A 19223-nucleotide genomic window follows, 5' to 3' on the forward strand; every position below is an offset into this window, starting at 1 on the left:
GTGCAATTGAAAAGCTTGTGGCAAATTTTGAAGTCATTTCTCACTTGTTCTGATCAAACAGACTCAGGAAAAGGAATTAAACAAGACAAAAGGAACAGAGTAAAGGACAATGGAAATAGATGATTCCTAATAAGAAAACTACAAAGTAGAAACCTATCAGATGTGGATGCCAACTCTAATGACCATGACATGCACATGTGGATTAAGTGGCCTAATATGTCAAACAAGTCTGATGTTCAACTCTTGTTGTACCTCTAAAACGTGAAACTAGGCTTCAATGCTCCGATTATCCAATCTGATTCACGATCCTTATTCGACTTGTGGTGCCCGAAGGGTTTTCTCTATCAAGCCTCTCTCATTTTGTTCTTTTTCTCAACTCACCATCGCCTCATGGTGCCTGTGAAGGTTTTCACCAATAAGACTCTCTCATTTTGTTCTTTTCTTCTTATTTCCTCTGATTCTGTAGATGACAAGGCATTGAACAGAGTAAAAACATCATATGCTCCTGGCATGTCTAAACTCAGCACTCCCAAAGATTATCCGGGAGGTCTTTCGGACTATAATGTGGCTTTGGACAGGGTTAGAAAGAAAGAATATCATAAAGGCTCAAAAATAACTAAGACAACGGGGTTAATTTATTTACTACTTTTGGAATCCATTCTAAAAACTTTGCCCCAATTTCTAAAACGGGGCAATTTGAATTTATTTTTCCTTTTTTTTTGAATTTCCCACTCTCGATTTCATGGGATTATGAAATATTTTATTTGGCATGACCGAACTGTGAGGCTGTCTACGTATCTTGTGGTGACAAGAATCAGGTCAAACGTAGTTTACAACACTACTTTTTGTTACTATTTTCTTTTTTTCTCTTTTTTTTCCTTTTTCTTTTCCTTCCTTTTCTCTTTTTTTCCCTTCTTTTTTATTGTCTCTATTTTCTCTTCTTCTTTTTTTGAATTTTCCTTTTGGAATGAACTTTCTAAAATAAACCTATGGGGACATGAACTTTCTCTCCTTTTTTTGACTCTAACTTGATTCCAAAAGAGGGGAGGTCAAAGAAATTAGTACATGCTCAAAAGGGTATCAAATGGTATAAGTGTTTGGGTAGCTGAAAGAGGGCCTCCCAATCCCTGAAAATGTCAAGTACAACACAAGCAACTTGAAATGAAAATTGAAAATCATGCATAATATTTCTTTTGCGACTTCGACATTGATATCACTGATATGCCTTCCATTGTTCTTTAACGCCTTGTCAAGTACAGAACCCTCGTTGGGTAATTCCCTCTTCACAATGGATATCCTCCGTCAATTCGGAGAGAACTTCCTTGACTTTATCTTGTAACTTGAGATGCACTTGAACTCAAAGTTGCTTGCTTCAAATCGTCCGGAATGCACTTGCCTTTAACGAATTCTTGTCATCCTATTAACTTCCCAAATTATCTACCCCAGTTTCACCCAGTTCGGGCTTCAAATGATCTCAAAATGTCTAAATCTGTACTTATTTCCCTCAAATGTCCCTATCATCTTCAAAATTATTTCATTGCTCCATGATTAAACTAACTATTGAGACCAAACCTAGAATTATGCGTGCGTGTCATGTCACTAGAGCCAGCAGGAAAGGAACTAAAAAGGAGAAAAGAACTAAACAAAAAATGACTAGCAATAAAAGAAGACAAGAAATTGCATTAGACAAACGGTGAAATGGTTCGAACAACAAAACAAGCAAACTAAACTGGGGTTACAACCCTGGAACAAACCTAGACAACACCTAACGAGTTACTACGACTAAACAAACCAGGCAAAATAAAGGGATAAAAGGGTTTGAGTCACAAGACAATATCTGGATTACAACCCTAAAATCACCCGGGTAACAGAAATGACAACAAAATAAACCACCAAGACTCCTCCCTGGCTAGCCAAGAAAGGATCGTTTTTCCAATTACCAAGCTCGGCATCTTAGCCACTGAGTTCCGCATCGATATCACCAAGACCATTACCAACTTCAACATTATCAACTTTAGTCAACAAGTTCCCAAGAGGATTCACATGCTCCTTGTCATTGTCATTGATCACAATTACCCCTTCTTGAATCATTCTTTCTATTTCCCTTTTCAAAGATCGACAATCTTCAATACTATGCCCTTGGACATTAGAGTGGTACTTGCATCGTACAGCAGGATCAAAGCCTTTTGCATATGGGTCTGGAGTATAGCCGAGGAGTGGCTCAATCAGGACAAAGTGCTTTAACTTTTCAAACAAGCTTGTATAGGATTCTCCGATGGGCGTGGAAGCATTTTCTTTTTTCAGTAGTCTTTTCATTTTATACTCTAGCCTTAGTTGGAACCTTTTACGGGCAGGTGGTTGATATGACTGAGGGGCGGGTGAGACATTTGTGGAGGTGGCGCGGGCCATCGCGGGCCTCGGGGATGTGGAGCATATGGTGGTGCATTGTGGAAGGGGTATCGGGGAAGTGATGTATGATTTTGGGGGTTCTGTGGAGAGAAGTAGCAGTGGAGAGGATTACAAGGATGTCCACGGGGTCAATATTGAGGCTGAAAGCGTTTAGCAAGAATGACCACTAGACCATGTCGTCGGCGGGGCTCAATAACATCTTTTCTATCAATGGGAGGACTATCCCGAGCAACTTGTTCGTTCCATCTGAGCCAAAAATTCCTAAAACTTTCCTTGGGTTTATTTTACATATGAGATAGGGAGGAACGGTCTGGGACAATGTCTATATTGTACTGAAAGTATCGCACAAAATCTTGAGCCATGTCGCCCAATGTATGCCACTTACCGACATCTTGACGATTATGCCATTCCAAAGATGCCCCAGTCAAGCTCTCACTGAAATACGCCATCAACAAATCATCTTTCTCGCCAACACTTCTCATTTCACTACAATAATCCCTCAAATGGGCTACCGGATCTCCACACCTATGATACAAGTTAAACTTTGGCACTTTAACCCTGCGGGCAGGCGAACGTCAGGGAACATACACAACTCTTTGTAAGATATGTTAACCTGGTCTCTCATACCTTGCATGTTTTTTAAGGACTGTTCTATGCTTTTCAGCTTCCTGGATATCTCGTCTCGCCCTTCTTTTCCCGTGACTTTTTCATGTTCAGCATGAAGCTCATCCTGAGGGCTCTTTTTGTATGAGTCAGGAACCTTGTGGGCAACCTCTGCGGGGTAGTATTGGGCATCATGAGCTTTGAGTGGATATTCATTATTGGGAATAGTGGATATGACAGGAGGGAAATTTTGGGGAGAGGTAATTGGAGAATGAGTGATGGAGCTACTAGGACGATTGGGAAAGTTGTGATAAACGGGTGGATCGGGAGAGTATGGGGGATCATCTGGCACTACGACCGGAGTTTGGGTAAGGGTAGCATCTAAGAAGCTAGGTGGTGGCGAGGGTGGTGCCTTCCCAGTCATCCAGGCCTGATATATGTCCGTCATGTGTTGTCTTAACATCCTTACCTCATCAGCCAAACTAGTATCCTGTTCAACCAACTGCTTTCGGGCACCGGTATCAACCAACCCAATCTTGTTGTTGTCCGCCATTGCCTTTTGACTTTATGTTGTAGAGAGGAGTTACTACTTCGAGAACCATAAAACAACCACCTTTCTGCTATGAAGATATCAAAAGGAACAAAATGGGGGGTATCCCGTTAGTGTTAGGGCCTTCAATAACAAAAATATCACATTGCGTGCAATGCACCTAGCAACAACTAATGGTTCTAGAATGACTTCGAGGGTCATAAGGTCACTTGACATTATCCCAGTTTGTCCATTTGAATCTTCTCTTTTCTTTTCTTTCCTCGCACTTCTTAGCTAGCTCGCTTTCTTTCCCCTTTTTTCTTTCTGATTATCGCTCTTTTCTTTCCTCTCATTTCTTACCTCACATAATTTCACCATCTTTTTCTTCTTCTTTTTTTCTTTTTCCTTTCTTTTAATAATAATAAAAAAAATGATTCGATCGAACCCTATGTAGGTTGTCTACGTATCATGACCCCGCATGAATCAGATATTTGCGTAGTTCTGGAAGATCAGGAATAAAGGAAACAAACTGACGTTCTTTTTTTTTTTTTTAGTGACTACTCTGATGAGAAAAGAGAAATAAAAGAAGCAAATCTTTTTTTGAATTTTTTAGACTCCATGTTCTATAACCTATCATAAACTCAAGCTTAACGAGCATATTTTTTTTTTTATATATATATATATATTTGAAACAAACATTCTATGGGGAATTATTAAGGAAAAATCCTGCAAGAGAAGAATATTCTTTGATTCTTTTTTTCTGAAATGAAGTCCAAACAATAAGCCAAAGAAAAATATTTTGAATTTTCATTTGATATCCCTGAAGAAAGACTTCGAAACGAGAAATGAACAAAATAATTTTTTTTTTTGATTTCGGTTTTTGATTACCTAAGAAAGAAACTTTAAAGATAAAGATAAAGTATGTTTTTCTTCTTCTATGCACAATGTCCTAAAGTTCTTGGGAAAATAAAAGAATATTTTTTTCATTTTTCATTAATTTCCCAAAGAAGAACCTCAAAAGAAAATCTTTTTGGATTTTTGAGATTAATACATTAAAGAAAACTCTTAAAAAGGTACTAAAAGGAAACTCTCTCTCTTTTTTTTTTTTGAATTTTTAGTCTTAACATACTAAGGGAAATATAAAAGCAATTTTTATTTGAGTTCTAGACATTAATTTCCTAAGGAAACCACAAAAGATTTTTTTGAACTTCTAGAGTTAGTATTCTAAAGAAAACATAAAAACGCAAAATCTTTTTTTGAATTTTGACTTATTACACATATTTTTTTCAATACAAAAGAGGAAACACAATACCAAGAGACTCGACATTACTGTACAAAGCTAGAAGTTAAAAGACGACATAAAAAAGAACAACATACTCAAAGCATAAAAAAGAAAAGAAAATCTCCTTTTAATCCACTCCTAGATGAGCGATCCTGACTAGATGGTCGTGGGGCTCTGTCATGCTCAAACTCCGATAAGTAAATCCACACCTGTATGAGAAAATTAGACCAATAAAATTAAAGACCTAAAACACTATGTGAGATAATAACCTTTCCTGTTGGACGCATGCAAGACATGATTGTGACTATTTTTCTTAAATTAACCTATGTGGCTAAAAGTGGCTAAAAATGCAAGATTTGGCTAGGACGCCGCGAAACCAAGAACCTAAACTCACTAGGAAGACCGGACCCTATGTGGGTTACCTACGTATTACGCCCCAAAAGACGAGAATCAGATATGCGTAGTTCGGACAAATTGGATACGGGCAAGAATTAAAAAACAACTAATTTTAGAGAACATTTTTTTGTCTTCTTTTTAAAAAAAAAAGATGAAACATGTAAAATCTTTTTGTATTTTCTTTTTCCTCTTGTTTATGATTTTCGAAAAATGATGAAAATGTGCAAATCATTTTTTCAGGCTCTTTTTTCTTAACAAAAATGTGGTAGAAAACATAATTGGGCCCTACTCGCTTTATCCTCACACTTCACCCTCTCTTTTTTTCCTTTTTTTTCTCTTTTTTTCATTTGCCCTCAGCTATCATTGGTCCGCCAAATGATCCTTTTACCCTTGAAGAAATGCAACGTGTAGCACATAGGATGCATCAGGATGGTCTTTTATTTTTAGGTATACCTGTCCTAGACGGACCCAACCCCTATGTTGAGTTCCCAAAGTCAAATGCACGTGATGCAATCAAGCGTTCCTACTAGGAATCCGGCATGAGGCTGAGTTATTCTAAGTTCAAAACCTGGGTATGTTGTTCTAGACTTGTGTACCCAAGCGGCCAACTCGAGTCGAGGGGGGCTACGTACCGGGAACCAAAAGGCCATCCGGCTTTGTAACTTGTCCGAGCCTCTTCCTTATTTAAGGTATGACACTAACAGAATAGGAGTCACGTCAGCGTGCACATCCCCAAAGATGAGAAGAGAAAGGTTTCGTAGCAGTTTATATACAGTTCAGGTAATATCAAAGCGGTAAAAAGCAACATTTAGCACATTAGGCCTAAACATGTAATTAAAACCAGATAATAAATAAAAGCCAAATATAACAATTATTCTAAGCTCGAATTCTTGAACCCTGAACCAGAGATTCTGGGTTCTTTGTCCCCAGCAGAGTCGCCAGAGCTGTCACACCTCCTTTTTACCTACACGAAGGTAGTACAAGGGAGTTTTTCCAATTAAAGTGACAATCAAAACAAGATTATTTCATTTAAAAATTCAGAGTCGTCACTTGGGATAATTTATGGTGTCCCAAGTCACCGATTTAGAATCCCAAATCGAGGAAAGATTGACTCTGTTTTTCAGTCCGCGAACACAAAAATCCGGGTAAGGAATTCTGTTAACCCTGGAAAAAGTGTTAGGCATTCCCGAGTTCCGTGGTTTTAGCACGGTCACTCAACTGTTATTATTGGCCTAATTATCTGATTTTAAAAACACTTTTAAACCTATGTGCATTTAACTTTAGAACCACTTTTGATTAATGATTTTTAAGAAAGATTCAACGTCATCTAAAACACGTCTTGAACCACGTCACATAAATGCACTCGCGGTCCTCGATATATTTTATCTAACATTGTGAGATTTGGATTTGGGTCACATAAATGCACACCCGAGTTTAAGGAAATTAATTTAAATAACATGCCTAAAACAACTACGCACTTCATTATTTTTCCTAAATTTTGAGATTATTGTAAGGCCGAGGGTTTATGGACATTAATTTGTGGAAAAGGATGTATGATTTAGCAACAAGAATCATTCACATATTGCTTTGAATTACTTACAACTGAATCTTTGAACTTATTCTAATTAACACTAAATTATGAATTATGTGAGGACAGATAATGAGGCGGAATTAACGCCAAATTTGAATGGGCTCGGCCTATTTGGAATTACTAGGTATTAGCCAACTCAAATAAACAAAAGTGCTAAAATGAACATGCCCAATAAGCTAGATAAACTTCAAAACCAACCCAAACAAAACACTAGCCTTGCAACTTCAGATTTTTACCCACGAAATTAAAGCTCATCAAACTCAATATTAGTTAACTAAGACCCAAACGGTAATGAATGACAAATTCCATAAGATTGTACCAAGTAAGAAAATAAGGATCCATAACAAACCTTCAAAAGCTCACACATGGCACTACATGTAACTATTAGTAAGAATCTATTTTTCAATTTTAATATTTATCCCAAAATCACTTAAGCATGTTATGAGAAAGCTTCATCAAATGTTTAAATATCCAATAGAATCATATAATAAGTGATCCATATCAAGGTTATAAAACAGTAAATAGAATTGACAAAGAGTTAAGAGAACTGGACCTTTGTATTGAACCTCATCTTTTGAGTTTTACAACAAGGAAATTCCAAAGCAAATAAGACCGAGACAGGACCTCGATGAACGCGGACCTCGACTGACGAGACTCAAACCTCGACGGCCTCGATGGACTTTCTCAACTCAAGAGAGCATTGGCAGTGAGTGAAGATGGAAATTGCTGCAATTTTGTGGTGAAACAGAGCTGGATTTCAAGGTATTCTAGATCTGATTTTCGGGACTGTTTTCGGGACTGGTTTGGGCCTGTTTTGGAGGCTGTTTCAGGAGAGAAGAAAGAAAGAAAATAGAAGAAGAAAGAAATGGGGGCGGGGCTGGGGTTTTAAAAAGGATTTGCGATTAAATCCGTCGCAAAACTAGCGATCGTTTCAGTCGCAACTTTAAAAAATAATTGACCGAAGTTTAAAAAATTTTGTGACCAAAACGGACGCAAATGGTCAAATAAAATTGTTTGACTTTTAATTTCCTACTAAATCTGTCGCAATTTTTATTCCGGATTTTTGTGCCAAACATTGCTACCAATGTTATCGGAAAAATAGTCGAAAAAATTTAAAAAATATAAAAAATATTATTTTTGAAAATTTCGACCAAATCAGTCAGAAATTTCCGACTAATTTTTTCGGTCGCAAATCAGTTGTTTTTAGTAGTGGAATTATTCTTCCAAATCAACTTCGAACTCCTCAAAATTCAAAATCTACCACATGTGCAAGTCATGATACATAGAGTGAAGCTACTCAAAGCCTCAAATCGTCTGGACGATGTGTTGGAACTCATAGTGACCGATTGGGTCGTGACAGAAAAAGAAGAGCAGATGACATTTTTAAACTTTTTATATCTTTTGTTATCAATGTAGCTTAACCTCATTTATCTATATATTAGAATCTTGATAAACTAAAATTAGATTATATCATATGTATTCTCTAGAAAAATAGAAAATCGATTTATTTCTCGCACGATGATTAACCTAAACTCTCTATACTTCATTTATACCAACCGAAAGACTCTGCGCTTAGTTGTGTAAAAAGATGTGTTTGTCCAAATTTATAATTAATTAATAATTTATTATTTTCTTATATTATGATATTTTGAATATAATATATTACTAAAGAGATGTTAGGTGATAGATAATAATATAACATATTTTGTATCTTATATAACAATAACAATAACAACAACAATAATAATAATAATAATAATAATAATAAAATTGTAACTCCAAATACTATATGGCTTATTAAATTGAATTCATCATCTTTATATGTTTCAAATATATTGAATTTAACTATTGTATCAATGAAATAACATTCATTTTGATAATTTGAACAAATACCGAATTTAGTATACCATCAATTACGATTTTTTAATAATTTTTTATTTTTTATATGTTTTATACTAATTGATGCGACTAAAAATAGTAGATAGAAGATTTTCTTCAATGTTAAGTTCTAGTTAATTACATTATTTTTTCATATTTCTTTTATTTCATAACAAATACTTGCTATATTTCTTTTTTGCTCCACAAAAATTTAGGAAATGTTAAAAGTCTTTCAGTCCCACGGGAAGAAGGGACCCTAGTTTCCACCTATTCTTTTGAATGTAAATATACAAGAGATATCTGGTATTCTTTATTGAAGTGGATGAATGAAAACAGAACTCTTAAAACATGGAATGAGGAGGTATATTGGATGGCAAAGAGGTGTAGAGGAAGCAGAGCTAAAGGCCAAGTACTAGCATGGCTATTTGCTGCAACAGTATACCATGCATGGAGTGAAAGGAATGTTAGAAGATTTCAAAATGAAAAGCAGGAGAGTCAACAAAGACTTGGAGAAATCAGCCTCCAACTACACATCAGTGGACAAATGAAACAATGTTGTTACAGTCCTTATTTTTACCAACCTTTCAACGAGTATGAGTCTCCAGATTGGGCTAACCCTTATTCTACCCCAGAAGTAAATCACCATCGACGACAGAATTTTCGTGTATTATGCCAGCAGTACTCTAGGTTTTTTCTCTCCTCTCTCTCTCTCTTGCTGTATTTTGTAATTCCATTGCGCTGGTGATAGTTCCTTTTGATTGAGTTTAAGTAATCGCTATTGGTATATGGGCGATATTATGTTCTGCTCGCCTCTCTCACTGTGCTTATTTCGTTTTATCTTGTGACAAGAGGGGTTGCTATGATGGTAAGCAGCTTCACTTCCAACCAAGAGTTTGTGAGTTCGAGTATGCCGGGGTCTATTTGGAAACAACCTGCCTCTCTACCCAGGGTAGGGGTAAGTTTTGCGTACCACTATCCTCCCCAGACCCCACTAAGTGGCATTATGCTGGGTTGTTGTTGTTGTTGTTAAAGGCACCTTTGCTGTAGTGCAGGCCGAGAGTTTCGTCTTGCTTTGACTAAAAGCAAATATTATTGTTAACAAAGTGATAATGGTTAGCTATAGAAAATACGGTACTCCCTCATTCTTGTTTGCGTGACACTCTTTTCTTGTTAGTTTCTTCCCAAAAGAATGATACATTTCTATATTTGAAATAAACCCAACTTTGAACTTCACGAATGTTATGTAAAATTTAAGACCCAAAAAATTCAAAAGTCTTTGTTTCTTAAATTCCATGTTCAGTTAAACTATGTCACATAAGTTGGAATAGAGCGACTACTTATTTAGTTTGAGAAAACTAGGAGCTTATAACTGCATCTTTGCATCTGAATCAAAGTTTAAGATGGTTTTGAATGCACGTGACTTTTACCTCTATGAATTATTATCTTTTAATTCATTTGTTCGTATAATTATTCTTTTAATTATCCGTATAATTGTACTTATAATTATTCAACATTAATAATATACCAGTGTATTCCCACAAGTGAGGCATGGAAGGGTATTGTGTACGCAAACCTTGCCCCAGTTGCCATGTTTTTAGATCTGTTGTCCATTGTGACGGTTGGAAGTGATTGAGAGTAAGAAATAGTTCCTCGTAATAAAAGGAGATGAGATCAAAAGGACTACCATGAACATAAAGAACTGAATTCAAAGGTAAGAAAAGAAGTGAAGTAGCTTCCTTCTCAAAAAAAGAAGGTGGACTATAAGGTATTTGTAAGTAAAGTACAAAATTGGATGTCAACACAGATTACGTTATCGAGAAATCCTAAACCCAATATATAAGCTGGTCTTCATGCAAGCTACAGATTACTTTTTATTCCTGCAGTGGTAAGTATATTAAGCACCAATTTAAAAAACAAGCTGGCCTAATAAGCAGAAGTAGTGCGTGATTCAAATAATAAGATGGTCAAAACTGCTATAAGAGAATAGAGAAAAAATTAAAATGGAGAATATGATATTCAAATAGCCTGCAAGTACACAAAGAAAAAGGAAAGATGATAGAGTGAAATGAGACGTAGATAAGAGAGACTGGGGGTTAAGGTTTGCACATCACGGTTTTGTTCTTTCAGAAACTGTGGGAGAAGGGGGAAAAAAGGAGGGGGTCACATGAGAAACAAAACAGCCGTTAGAAATGGATGAAAATTTCAAGAGAGGGATGTTTTTGGTCAACTTTGGAACACTTAAGGATTTTTCAGTTAACTGAAATATTAGGACGTAGTGGAAGTTTGACTAAAATAATAGGAATGATTTTGGTTTAAAACTCACGGAATAACCTTTGCAAGCTTCAAATAGTTCTTCCTTATCTCTTTTTGCAAAACCCTTCACACCTACTGATGCAATTAAATAGATACAAAGACTGACGAGAACCACCCTTTCTATTATCTAAGACCAATGGTTACTTACTCCAGCTTTCTCTTTGACCTGAAAATGTCCATTTCATTTGGCTGCACTTCTCAAAGCTACACGTTCACGGTGTTAGTGTTTCTTCTCTGACTGTCTTCTCTGGTTGTCAAGTGCAGCTATAAGTTCCCAATTCTGCCGGTGATAGATGGTGTCGTGAAGCCTTGCAGCTACTCCGAGTTAGAAAAGATTACTGACTTCAAAACCGAGAACTTGATTCAGATGACCCAGTCAGGCAGATTGTTCCGTGGAACCATTACTGAAGGATCTGTAAAACGATCAGTGATTGTTAAAACATGGGATCTTCACCTTCCTGCGCATTTAATACATGTTCATCGTCCATTTCAATTTTGTGTATGTGTAGATACATTTTAATTTGATTTTCTTGTCTATTGTATTGGGTTGAGTGAATGATGTCGAGGGTTTTCTGTAGGATGAGATGGAGTTATATGAAACAGCAAATGCACATCAATATTTGGTGAAGTTGTCTAGGTACTGTTGCGAGAAGAGACTTGCAGCTGTCTATGATGAAGAATTTACCACGGTTTTGTCTGATGTGCTTCTGGCTGGTATTTTACTTACCTCAAGTATTATGTTGAATGGCTGTTTAGTGTGAATTTTGCGTGCTTTTGCATATTCTTCATCTCTTTTTCTTGTTCGTCAGATGACTTTGGATGGGAAAAGCGGATAAATGTGGCAACTCAACTTGCAGACCTCTTGACATGGTTGCATAAAAAGAAGATTGCAGTTGGTAGTGTCACTGCTTCATGCATTATGATTGATAAGGTTGAGTTTAAGCCCTTCATTGTCTTCTTGACTTTAAAATTTCCTATAGAAATCTGGAGATTCTTAACGCGTTACTACATTGCTTTGGCTTGCAGGAAGTGAGTATTAAAGTGTTTGACTTTGGTAACATTGACACAGTTGTCAACGAGGATTCTGAAATTGCTTTAAAGTATCTTGTTGGCAGGGGTACTCCAGAGATTATTTCAAAAGGCATGTTTACTCAGACTTCATCATATCTGATGTTTCATGTTATAGACAAAGATTTTTCTATAATTGTCTGTTGATGCATGATACACAATGATTCATCTACTGTGTTATTTGAGTTCCAGATCCATATTAAAGCCCACTACTTTTTTTTTCTATTTCTATTTCTTTGCACTTTTCCCTTTTTCCTTTCTCCTAAATATCTCATTAAGAGCTAGTTAGGCTTAGTTGTCAGACAAGACAATCTCTAAGTGGAACTGTGACACAAGACCAAAATAACTAAAGCTGAAACCTAAGACAGTGTAATGAAAGCGAGAGCATACATGTGAAATATATCTGTAACTTTAGTCGGGGAGGAGTACTTGTAACCGCGGTTCACATCCTTGAAATCTGCTTTCTTGCATTTCTTAGTTCCCGATGCCATAAAATACTATTTTTCTTGAGAAATCAACATTTTGGTCCATTCTTCTTTTTGTGAATGGTAACTTGGTTAAATATATTAGTTAGACCAAAAAACAGCACAAAAGTAGTGCCAAGCTATATTTACAAAAAGAGCATACCCCAGCTATGTTAACCTAAGGTTACATAGCACCTATCAAATCTACTAATGATTCTGCCTCCTCTACAAAGCTTTGTTTACACCAGAAATGAAACAAAAGGAAACAATTCACTTTAACATTCTGTAAGGAGTTTTTGCTTCTGTCTTCAAAAATTCTTGAATTTCTCTCCGTCCAGATTGTCCAACACAGTGTTTTTAAGAGCGAGAAGTGCAAAAAAGCGATAGGGGCTCGCCTCGCTTCAAAAGCGAAGTGCATGCTTTATTAAAGTGAAGCGTGATTCTTAAAAAAACATAATGTAAACCTTGCAAAGGCACAATATAAAATTATAAATAATCAAAAAATTCAATTTAAAAACTCAAAAGTAGGTACTAGGTACCACCAAATCCTCCACAAACCATAGGACAAGCAAAATCAAAGCTACTAAATTACTAGAATAAACATCTTATTCTTCTACTCTTCTTGTTCTTATTCAAGATTGTCAAAATCTTGAATTCCTCTGTTATCTTCATATTGCTCGTCATCTTCTTCTTCCCCTTCCTCTTCCTCTTCATGATCACTTTCATCTTTATCAATTAGGGATAGAGATTGACTTGTAGTAGCCACACTTTTTCCCTTCCTAATCGAGCTTGAACTTGAAGTATTCCCCCTTAAACCATAAGGATTCTCCCCAACTCCACTAGCAACCGCAACATCACCCCAACTGAAATTAGAGTCGCCTTCAAATACTTCTTCATCTTCACAATTTTTGGGGACTCCGGTTATCCGGTTAGCCACTCATTAGCCTCATCAATATTGTCCAAAAGAATTGGATCAATTAGATTGCGATGGTTGTAGCGACGCCTCAATGCTCTATTGTATTTTATGAACACTAGATTATGGAGGCGCTTCAAGGTTAGTTGATTCCTCTTCTTTGTATGAATCTGCAAACAAGATGTGTCAACTAATTAGTAGGAGTTGGGACAATGAGATATAATTTACTTTATTTCAAAACACGAAATAATTCTTTTTATTTCTCGTGTGTTCAAAAACGCTCTAGTTCCTTTCACATCCGGATGAGCTACAAGTTAAACTTAGAACTCTGTTGGCGAAAGTCTGTAAATCCGGAGGCTCTACACCATATTGGTCCCACCACTCAACTATAGAAGTGACAAAAAATATTCAAGAGTTAATAAGTATAAAAAATACATTAAAGTTAGAGCTATAAAATATAGAAGCACATGGTTACCTGGCGACTTTGTCTTTGTTTAATAGCAAGTCGGAGCTTAAAAAGTCCTTCAGCTGCCTTGTAAATAGCAAGCTGATCTACTATCTTTTCTTGCAAGTCTTCATATGGGGTCAACTTGATAACAACCTCATGGAATCCTGTCCACACTTCTCTAGCCAATGAATTATTCTCATGCTGATCATAAAAGAGTGACGGGTTCAGAATAAGTCCAGCTGCATGCAAAGATCTATGAAATTGCTCACTCCATCTTTCATCAATGATATGAAAGACCTTTGCATATTTTTGCTCATTAGTGAATGATGCTTGAATAGCCTCCTTGGCCCCATTCATAGCTTCATGGAGGTAGCCCATTGGTGGTTTTTGCTCCCCATCCACCAAACAGAGTACTTTAACCAAAGAGCCACCAATTTTAAGAGCATGAAGGACATTATTGCAAAAGTGTCAGTATAGTTGACACAATTGAAGGGGAGCCCAACATCATAGACCCATCGTGCAAAAGCTCTAACTGCACGATCCCTCAAAATGTCCTTAGCAATTTTTTGTATATCTTTTCCACCGCTCTTTGCTTCCGGCTTCTTTGGGAAATAGCAATCTATAGGACCTTTACTCCTATTCGTACCCGCCGATCCATGGCTTGAAGAGATTGCATCTCTTCCCCGTTTTATTAGAAGTGACAATTCTTCAATATTATCATCATCATCAAGATTGGTCACCAATGGTTGATGACTCATTTGATTTTTTTGCTCCTTCTTCTCAACAAAATTCTTTATTTCATCCCTCACCTCTGGTGGGCATTTTGGACAATTTGTGACGTTTCTATTGCCACCAATAAGATGGAATTTAAAGCGATGAATTCCACCCGTTGTAATCTTGTTACAAAACTTGCATACAACATTTGTATTCTTCTCATTAACTCTATCGCCATATCAATAGGCCGGGTCTTTCTCTTTCGAACTTTGAGACATTTTAAAATCCCTATTAAGATATAAGAAAATACATAATCAAATAAACTGAAAATACATATAATATATATAATAATTAATTTTATAAACTGAAATACACATTAAAAAAAAATCAAATAAACTAAAATATAACACATATATATAAAATTAATTTTCTAAAACGAAATACATATAAAATTAATCAAATAAACTGAAATATAACATATGTATAATAATTAATTTTATATACTGAAATATACACTAAAAAAATCAAATAAACTGTTTGGGTTTTTTGTTGTTGTTGCTGCTGCACTTAGAGGCAACCAACAACAACCACGACCCAGTAAAAGTCCCACTAAGTGGGGTCTGGGGAGGGTAGTGTGTACGCAAACCTTACCCCTACCCCGATAGGGCAAAGAGACTGTTTCCGATAGACTCTCGACTCAGGAAGATGGAACTAAAACACTTAGAGGAAACCAAGTAAGCATATTTAACAGTGAGGTTCCCATCCCTGTTGAGGTTCCAAATCAGTGTATCTTCAGAATCACTGAAACCTTGAAAAGCGTCCAAGGTCTTGTAGAGCTCCACAGCTCTCATATGCTCCCAGTCATTCAAAAAACCTCCTGAAAATAACATTCCATCCTTCCTGTCCCCATGTTGTATCTAACCTTGCTTCTTTTGATGTTGCTATGTTGAACAGATGGGGAATAATTCTCTAAGAGGACCATGTTCTAACCAATTGTCACTCCAAAAAAGTCTTTCCATTCCATTGCCTACCTTGATGGTGGAATGAGCAGCTATTAAAGTGGTCCATTCTTATAATTGGACCCTCCTTATAAGATTGCTAATTTTTATAGAGAAGTTTTCGCTTCCACCTATGTGATATAGCAATCTTGTGGGCTACATAACTACAATATTTCAGGTTTCCTGTTGGTCAATTTGGAGGCAAAATGGTGAAATTTCTGAAATAAGAAATCATCTCTATCCTCTCTCTCTCTCTCTCTATTCCCCCCCCCCCCCCTCCTTTCTTTCTTGATGAAATCTATACTAACATCATGTTGTGGACCTTTTTCTTGTACATTGTTCATTAGTGGGCATTAAGCCAAGACTCAGCTGAGAATGCCAAGTCCTCGTATTTTTATGTATTTGTCTGAAAGTAAAAACTAGGTAAAAGCCTCTCTACCTTCACAAGGTAGGTGTATGGTTTGCGTACACACTACCATTCCCAGGCCCCACTTGTGAGATTACATTGGGTTTTTTGTTGTTGTTAAGAACTAGGGAAAAGAAATCTGTATGAAGAACCTATGACTCTTAAGCTTTCCCCATGTGGAGAAATTTAATTGTATTTGTTGTTTTTATGTATGCATATCGTGGAATTTATCTGCTCTTTGCTAAAAAGTTCTATTCTTATTTTGCTGGTTCAATGCAGGTAAGCGGACATTGAAATCTGATGTTTACATATTTGGTCTTCTACTGATGGAGTTAATATCTAAAACGAAGTTTGATTCTTGTCATCTTCCTGACCCAAATGAGGATAAACCTGGCGGAAATTTTTTGGTTCATGAATGCTTCGAAGAGGTTGATTATCAAACTGCAGCAGAAATCTCAAAGCTGACTTGCTGTTGCCTGGATCTTGATCCAGGCAATAGGCCAACAATGAAAAGTGTTTTTGACACTTTGGTAAAACTGAGGAGGGTCGGGGGGAAACGAAAAAGAGATGAAAACGAGGCCAAAATAGAATAAGCTGCCCCTTTGCTTAGCTACTTTTAACTTTTGTATAAACTAAATTGCTAAGGTTGTTGCATGGCAGTGGTGGAACTTTGTGAATGATCTCCAAATGATTTGTTTTACTGACCTAGGAATTGGAGATTTTCCAATTCTTTAAGCAAATTATTGCGGATATGAGTTCTTGGAGGGAAGGATACCGAGGGTCTATCGGAAACAACCTCTCTAACCCAGGGTAGGGGTAAGGTCTGCGTACACATTACCCTTCCCAGATCCCACCAGTGGGATTATACTGGATTGTTGTTGTTGTTAATGCTCCTACTTGCACACGTCTACGCAATCTACTTGAAATTTTCCAATTTAGCACATCTACTTGGTAAACACAAACATGATAAAAGTCTCTGAATGGCGTCGATTTGGCAGATATGGCTAGAGTAAAAAAATTAAAACCAACTTAATGATATGATTCCGTGATGTATTTGCACAATTATTAACTATTAAGTTTAAAATTGTTTGGTTTGATATAAATGTTGCATGTGGGCAAGTTTTTACCATGGCTAACCTACGGAGTAAAGAGTAAAGACTACCCAAACAGTAAAATATCATTTTATCATCACTTCCACACATGTTCTTCTCCGTCATAATATTAACTGACAAAACAAAAACACATCTTGAAAGATATAAAAAAATTCCTGCATAGGAATTAGGGGAATCCTCATGAATTCAACTATTTGATATCAGATTTTTGACTGTATTGAGGAAGTTTTGGGTTTGAAAGAGTGAAATAGGAATGATGAGAGAGCCCTCACAGAAGAGGTGGAGATGAGAAAGTTCTGTGTCACACAAGATGGTTGTCGTCAATAAATACTAGCACAAACGTGTCATGGATACTTGTTTTTGATCGTGACTTTGTTGAGTTGCCGATAGTCGATATACATTCTCAACGAATCATCTTTTCTTCAAACAAATAGGATTGGTGCACCCCACAGTGACACACTAAGTCTTATGAAACTCCTCCGAAATATCCTTCAACTATTTTGAATTCCTTTAATTCTCTTGGGGCCATTCTGTATGGTGGAAAGTATATTGCGTGTTCGGGCAGAATATCAATCCCAAAATCAATCACTCTGTTGGATGGAAATTGGGGAAGCTCGTCAAGAAAGACTTACGAAAATCATTCACAATCTCGGTAACCATGACTCGAACTAAATGGTAGATATACCTTTTGGTGATCATCTTCATTGCCCGAAGATAGTGAATAAAAACCTACCCATAGATATAGGAATATTCCTTTCCGGTTCATTCGAAAACTCAAAACTAACAGCTTTGGTTCGACCATCCAGATTGGCATTACATGAGTAGAGCCGATCTATGCCCATGATTACTATAAATTCTATCATAATCAATGCTACAAGTCGATTATGGCGTCTCGTTCATGTACTATTATGGTACAACTCTTATAAACACATGTGGCACTATAGAACTGTTTATCTTGAAATACGAGTAACAATTAAACTTGTAATGTGGTTATAAGGATACGTGATCTGATTCAATGTCAATTGATAAATGGCTAAATAAATAAATGAATAACGCGATTAAAATGAATCAAACCAGTGCAGTTTGCAAGTTATCGACCTCGGTTTGGTATAGGCTCGAGATCAAGTGTCAAGAACAATAAGAACAACAAGAACAGTAAGAACAGTGGGAGATTATACACAAGTAAAAGAGCTGAGTGTTTATTATTTCTCAGCAATTGCGTATGTGGTTCATATGATCTTACAAATGATCAGGGTTCCTCTTTATATAGTAGAGGAATCCTAAATAAGGTATAACTCTAATTTCAAAAACAAAATACATGATTGATATTAATAACCGTTAAGGGTTTTGTCAATCCCGAGATTCCCGCCGAGATTTGTGGTCGATTGCGGATATCTCATTGTTCCGTTACTCGATGTCGATCTTGCCCGATCGATCGTTCAGTCTCCTTGATCGGGACTTAATCTCAAGGTAGATGCTCAAGCCCATAAAATTGGACGTGGTCGATTTTAACCGTATACCGATAGTCCTCGCGTTTTTTAGAGTGAAATGATATGAAACGTTTTGAGCCTCAATTCCCCTGTACCTCGATCATGACGTCGTCTTCGTGACGTAAGCGATGGATGCGACTGAAACGTCCCCTCAGTTCAGTTCCCAAAAACCATCAACGAATGTTAATTGTCGGTCGGCCACTAGTATCACCGAACCGTCACCTCAAACCTATAAATATCACCTCCTTCCTTGATCCAAACTTTACCTTGCTTTGATTAGGAACTCTTAACTCCCCAATTCTTCTCATATTTCTCTCGTCGGCGCCAGTTACACCACCGTTGCTTCAACCGGAGCTACTAATTTCATACCTTTCCACCTTTTACAAATCTAAAAATGGCGAAGACCTCCAAGACTATGCCGCAAAAAGAGAAAGCTTCATCTTCTTCTTTCCGGCCGGCCGGTGATAAAACGCTGGTAGAACCGTCCCCCTATGAATACGTTCCTGGCCCATGCGTTCTCAAATCTGACTTTAAAGTCGAGAACCCCTCATCGGTGTCGGGCCGGTGCGAATACGTGTTGATGTACATGTGCTCGATTACCGAGGGTCA

General features: G+C 36.9%; 1 protein-coding gene across 2 annotated transcripts; it reads left to right on the forward strand.

Annotated features, from left to right (window-relative positions):
- Window positions 1–9154: 9154 nt before the first annotated feature.
- On the forward strand, window positions 9155–16759 carry LOC107766316 (wall-associated receptor kinase-like 8). 2 transcript variants are annotated; one of them, XM_016585076.2, is made up of 7 exons: window positions 9156–9375; window positions 9538–9643; window positions 11266–11500; window positions 11580–11715; window positions 11811–11932; window positions 12028–12142; window positions 16292–16759. In XM_016585076.2, the coding sequence occupies exons 3-7, from the start codon at window positions 11369–11371 to the stop codon at window positions 16603–16605; spliced, it is 819 nt and encodes a 272-aa protein (XP_016440562.2). In that variant the 5' UTR covers window positions 9156–9375; window positions 9538–9643; window positions 11266–11368; the 3' UTR covers window positions 16606–16759. The 2 variants fall into 2 exon arrangements, with proteins under 2 accessions (XP_016440561.2, XP_016440562.2); XM_016585075.2 differs by lacking the exon at window positions 9538–9643 and having other exon boundaries at window positions 9155–9375.
- The last annotated feature ends 2464 nt before the right edge of the window (window positions 16760–19223 follow it).

The sequence above is a fragment of the Nicotiana tabacum genome, chromosome 9 (genome assembly GCF_000715075.1).
Source record: "Nicotiana tabacum cultivar K326 chromosome 9, ASM71507v2, whole genome shotgun sequence".
Lineage (NCBI taxonomy): Eukaryota > Viridiplantae > Streptophyta > Magnoliopsida > Solanales > Solanaceae > Nicotiana > Nicotiana tabacum.